The sequence below is a fragment of the Phascolarctos cinereus genome, unplaced genomic scaffold (genome assembly GCF_003287225.1).
Source record: "Phascolarctos cinereus isolate Bilbo 61053 unplaced genomic scaffold, phaCin_HiC Scaffold_9;HRSCAF=440, whole genome shotgun sequence".
Lineage (NCBI taxonomy): Eukaryota > Metazoa > Chordata > Mammalia > Diprotodontia > Phascolarctidae > Phascolarctos > Phascolarctos cinereus.
In genome coordinates this window covers 259,250,061-259,256,060 of record NW_027556402.1, presented here as the reverse complement: position 1 = coordinate 259,256,060, position 6,000 = coordinate 259,250,061, and the positions used below count along the sequence as shown (strand labels likewise).

At 53.6% G+C, this 6,000-nt stretch overlaps 1 protein-coding gene across 1 annotated transcript in view; it reads right to left on the bottom strand.

Moving 5' to 3' along the window:
• Positions 1–653: 653 nt before the first annotated feature.
• The window catches only part of TPCN2 (two pore segment channel 2), a 39,437-nt gene continuing 34,090 nt past the window's right edge, over positions 654–6,000 (bottom strand). Inside the window, 1 exon segment of the mRNA XM_020970721.2 lies at positions 654–5,519. Coding sequence (XP_020826380.1) covers positions 5,441–5,519 — 79 coding nt within the window. The 3' untranslated portion in view covers positions 654–5,440.

Sequence of the window (6,000 nt, the reverse complement as noted above, 5' to 3'; positions counted from 1 at the left end):
GCTCCAGAGATCTCAGGATACAGATTACCTACCTATTCCACACCCTGGGTCTCAGGGAAGAGCCAGAGAGCCTTTGAACGCTAGAGAAAGGGGTCTGCCCTTTCCTCAGGGAACAAATGGGAGGCAGTGAAGGTCTTGAGGCATGGCATGATGCATAAAGGCGGGAACTTGGATGCCCTGGGTTCAAATCCCACCTCAGACACATTAGCCATGTGACCCTAGATAACTCTCCCAACCACTGTGTGTATGTCATGAACTCGGGCTGTCAGGACCAGATGCGATGAACCGTAAAAAGGTTCCACAAACCTTAAAGTGACATATCAAAGTGAGCTCTTGGACCAATGCTGTTTGGGGGGAAGGGGGGTCTGGCTTGGGTTGGCTTAAGACTAAATGGCTGTGAAGCCCCTTCCAGCTCAGAGATTCTGTGACCTCTGGGAGAAGGGGGCTCTCCTCTGAGGTTCAGCTAAAAGCCCCAGGTTATTTCTAGCTTTGTGAAATTGCTACCCGTCCCCAGCCTGTCCCCCACTGCCCCAACCAGGGAGGAAACCTGGATGACAGACGGGGGGAAACACATTTCTAGCCACAGCACCCAAACCCACCAGGACGGGAGGGGGAGGGGAGGAGAAGGAGAAGTCAATAACCACAGAACCTCATTGTTTGTTCAGCCTTCAAAATAGTTTATTCCAGAACCCAAGGTGAATCCTGTTTGATAGCTAAGTACGGCTGGACACATTGATCCAGCAGCCACAAGCTTTCTAGACACAGAGGGAGAAAGCTTTGAGCGAAGAGTCTAACTAATTTTTGCATTTCATCATTTAGCACTGAGCAGACCGCGTGCCCAGTGCTGGACTGGCCACCCTAGGGATGAGAATATGCATGAGGCCCAGACACAATTCCTGCCCTCCAGGAGCTGGCAGTCTGCAGAGGACACCAAACAGGGACACAGAGCCGTCATCCAGAGCAGCTGGTGACCAGTGCCCAGCAGCCCAACAGCCCAACAGCTTTCTGCTTCCTCATTCCACACCTCTGCCCAAAGCAATCCTCCACATGTGGAATGCCTTCCTTTTCAGATCCTACAGTTCCTGCAAGTCTCCTTTCCTAAGAGAAACCTCTGCAGACACTCTAGGGGCTAATGCTCCCTCCTCCCTCCTTCCAATTGTCATGTCTCCATTTATTAGCTCACGTGCCATGCTCAAATGACATCATCTTTGTAAAGCACTTAGCACAGTGCCTAGCAAACAGTAGGCACTTAATAAATGCTTTTTCTTCCCCACCCCACCCCCATGCTGCTTCAGTAGATTGTAAGATCCTTATGCCCCTAATGCAAAATATATGAAAATGCAGACATCTATCCCCTTTCATCCCCTTTCATCCTGCGGTTCTCTGCATGGAATGTAAGCTCCCTGAAGGCAGGTAGTATTTGTCTTGGTAATGAAGCATTTAAGTTGTCTACTATATCCAGGACACTTATGCTTAGCACAGAACCTAGCACAGTGGCTGACGCACAGCAGGCTCCTTAAATTGCCAGAGTGGTCTGCACCCACTGATCAGAAGGGAATAAGAAGCAGTCAATAAACATTTATTAAGCATCTACTATGTGCCAGGCACTATGTTGAGCCCAAGGTCTTCAAAGAAAGGCAAAGACAATCCTTGCCCTCAGGGAGTTTACAATCTAATGGAGGAGACGTCAGGAGAACAAATATATACAAAGCAAGCTCCATACAGGACAAAAAGGAAATAGTTAACAGAGGGAAGGCACTGGAATTAAGAAGGGCTGGGAAGACTTCCTGCAAGAGGTGGGGTTTTAGTTGAGATAGAGAGGAAGCCAGGGAGGTCAGTGGTCAGAGCAGAGGAGGGAGAGCGATCCAGGCACGGGGGACAGCCGGAGAAAATGGCCAGAACTGAGAGATTCCTGGGACAGCCAGAGGCTCAGCATCACTGACCTCCACACCACAGTTGGGGAGTGAGGTGTAGGAAGCCCGGGAAGGTGGGAGGGGACGGATTATGAAGAGCTTTGAATGTCACACGGCATCGTGTATTTGATCCTGGGAGCTACAGGGAGCCCCTGGGGTTTGCTGAGGAGGGGGTGATACGGTCAGACCTGGAAGAGCAGGAAGATTAGGAATCTTTGGTTTGTTTTGGCCAAGGTAAGCTGCCTTAACACTGGACCTGCAGGACCGGCAGATGACTCCTTTTCTCATCTGGAAATGCAGGGGCTGGATCAGATGAGGAAACTGGGTCGGCAAGGGAACGGCGGCAAATGGCCCCCAATTCAAGCTTTACATTCTGATTGAACAGAAGGAAAAAAGAATAGCACGTCTCTTACTTCTTAATAGTTTCACTTTAATTTAGATCCCTCCAGCTGGAAGTCTTGTGATTCTAAATTAAAATGTGTATGGCGTTCTTTTTAAAAAAAAAATGAAATCAAAATGTGGATACTTTACACTTAAGGGCTCATCCCCCTACTGGGTTTGATTCTTTATTCACAGAAGTCCAAACAGCCTTCACCACCCCAATGCCTCCTTGTGGTCTGAAGGTGGCCATGGATTTTCAAAGGCTGGGGCAGCTAGGTGGCGCCACAGTGCACAAGTCACTTCACCCTGTTTGCCTCAGTTTCCTCATCTGTAAAATGGGCTGGAGAAGGAAATGGCAGACCCGTCCAGTGTCTCTGCCAAGAAAAACCCAAATGGGATCACAGAAGGTCGGACATGACTGAACGAGTCAGTGGAGCATGAGCTCTGGAAGCTTCCCCTACAAGGTGGACAGGCCTTGAGGACGCTCCTGCGAGAATGTGAGGATGCAGGTGATGAGCACAAGCACCCTGCCCCAGAAGTTTGGACTATGGGAGTGCGGCGTGATGGGGGATGGCAGGAATCAGAGGTGGGGGAAGACCTGAGCGTGCGCAGAGGCCGCGGGGAGAGAGAGGGTGAATGAGGAGAGACTGAAAGTGAGGGAGAGACAAGTCTGGGGGACCGAGGGTGAATCAGGGAACAAGAAATGCGCATTCCCACATAGGGCCAGAATTCCCTCTCTAGGCTTTAACACCCTCCATCACCGCCCCTCCCTGTCTCCAGTCTCCTCACTCCCCGACACACCCTCTTCTACCCAGTGACACGGCCCACCGGCCTCCCTAGGAACAAACCCCTCCATCTCTCAGCTCTGAGCCTTCTCTCTGGCTGTCCCTGGAAGGCTCTCCCTCCTCTGCTCTGACCACTGACCTCCCCAGCTTCCCAAGTCCCAACCAACATCCCACCTTCTACAGGAAGCTTCCCCCACCCCTTAATCCCGTCCCTCTCCTCCCTGTCATTTACTCTTTATCGAGTACACGGCTTGTCCTGCATACCTCTGTGTGTTGTCTTCCCATTAGATGGTGAGCTCCCTGAGGGCAGGGACTGTCTTTGGCCTTTCCTTGAATCCCCTGGGGCTTGCTGCAATTTTCTGTATCCCCTCCATCCCCAAACTACACTTAGTGCTTAACACAGTACCTGGCATACAGCAGGTGCTTAATGTTTGTTGGCTTTGGGGGGAGGGTCTCCAGACACTCCTGTTTGCAAATGACATTGTGCCAATTTCATCAAGCTCAGGGACCCTACAGGGCCTCTGGGAGTGACCCATAACCTCTCAGAGCAGCATGGCCAGCCCTCCACACAGGAAAAACAAAGAGGATGAGGAGGGTCCACCACCAGGCCAGTTAGGTGGTCAACACATAGAATTTGTGCAGGAGCATGAGTTTACACACACACACACACACACACACACACACACAAACTCTCTGACACCACCCACATACACACACACACCCCCCATGCACATCACAACACACTCCATGTGCACACACGCACACACACACACACACACACACACACACACACAGTCTTAGAACAGACAGTGTGGACAACAAGTGATTTCTCCTCCCCTCACCAATCATCCTCCCTCCCTCTGTTCTCCATCCTTTCCTTTCCTGCTGGCCAGCACTACCGAACACTGGATTTATCTCAGATCACATAAAGGGAGAAGGGGGTCAAGAATAGAAGCAGAACAGGTTTGACGCTAAGACTCATACAAATTCATACAGTTCCTCCCCCTGCCTTTGTTGGAGAGGTGAGGGACTACAGGTGCAGAACGGTGCACACAGTGGAACAAAATGGCTGCCCCAGCTCTACAAAGGCACGTTCACAGGCGGGGAGGTGGGGCGTGGTGATTTCCAGAAAGGACTGGCTGTGAGCCGCAGTGCTCACAATGCCACGGCATTGCAGAAGGAAGACAGAAGGGAGAAGAGGACAGAAGAGAAAGCCCTCCTCCGTGCCGCGGGTCAGCTCCGGCTCGCTCCCTTTACACCCGGCACAGGGGCTGCCGCAGAAAGCAGGCTCCACGCGGACGGGGAAGGGACGGCTTTCCCAGGAGCCCTTTGCAGCCCACCTAGCACCCCGGAGGCGCTTCACTCCTGCCTCTTCAGGTCCCAGGGGCTGGGGCACAAGTACCGCTGGGCTCCTCACCCCTTCAAACCCCATGGACTACTTCTGAGAAGGGAAAAGAAGCAGGAGAGACGAGGAAGGGTCCCACAAGGGCTGCTCACAGAAACTACAATCAACACGTACCACTTTCTCCTACGATAGATCTGACTTAAACTTAGCACATATTAGGGCAGGACAGCAGGTGGAGAGAGGGGTAGGGGAGAGGAGACTCAACTATGTCATCAGCTCCAGTCCATGGTCACATTGACCCATGTGGAAAACCCGCAAAATTTCCTGCCACCATCTAAGACAACCAGCAGGCCTGGCTGCGAAGGCTGAGGGTTCCTTGCCCAGCTCCCACGGAGCTCAGGGGCTAAGGCCGACGAAGGGGGCAGGCTTAGGAGAGATGCAGGAGAAGCCTTCCTTGGGAGGACTGCCCATCTGAGCCAGCGGCCCCAGAGAAGTGGGCACACTGCCGCCTCCCTCAAGTCCCTTTTAGGCACAGCACGGCTGGAGTCATCATTCAGGCTAAAAAATAAATCTGGTTCATCTGCATACAAAAAGCCAGGACTGCCCCAGAGCCCCCCAAGGCACCGTGGGAGGTCAACCCCCAGACCTGGTGGTCTCACCCTCTGGCAACTCCCAGCCACGGCCTGTTGCACTCCTACCGGCTTGTGAGGTAAAATGCGACGGGGTCATAGCAGCGGCTCAGAAGCCCACCAGTGGCAGAGGAGAGGGGTCTCATAGTCAGTCGGTGTCCAGAGCCAGAGTCCACACCAACATTCACGTGGTCAGTGGTCCTCCCGGCACAGGGCAGACGGTCCTCCTTCCACACAGATGGGCGCAGTGGTTTGCAAGATGAAAACGATTCTAATGCAGGGAACCCCATCCTCTCTGTCCTTCCCTCGCAAGGGCCCCCCGTGACGGCACTCTGCAGGGCTTCCTGCTGTGTCCGTCCCGGGCTGAGGGCGGGGGCGGGGCGCCTGTCACCTCCAGAGGTGGAGGTGGGGATGCCGCATCAACTTCTCCACCAACTCTTCTTCTGTAGGTTCCTGTAGGACATCCCTGCAGGAGGCACAGTGAGAAACAGAGAGGCCCCGGCCCAGGAGCCCACTATCCACGAAGCCATCGCCAATCCAGCAGCTGCTCTGTGCCGGGCCTGGGCTCAGTGCTGGGGCCATAAAGACAGAAGGGCCCCGGCTCCTGTCTTCCCAGAGCTCATGTTCTCAGCTCTTCAACAGACTGTAAGGTCCCTGGGAGCAAGCCTGTATCCTCCAGCCTGGCACACAGCAGGTGCTCAGTGAACCTTCGTGACATTAGATCAGAAGGTCCTCACAGAAGAGCCCCTGGCTGCAGACGAGCTGGAGGAGGCCTGACGCCCCACCCGGCTTCTCCACTCGGCACATCACAGGCTCTGGGAGCAGGGTTTCTGCCGACCCAGGGACCTTGATGGAGCGTTTCCCATGCCCAGGGGTGCCTGACACATAGTAGGCATTTTATGGATGTGGCTGGATCCCACAGCCAGCCAAAGGGAAGGACAATCCCC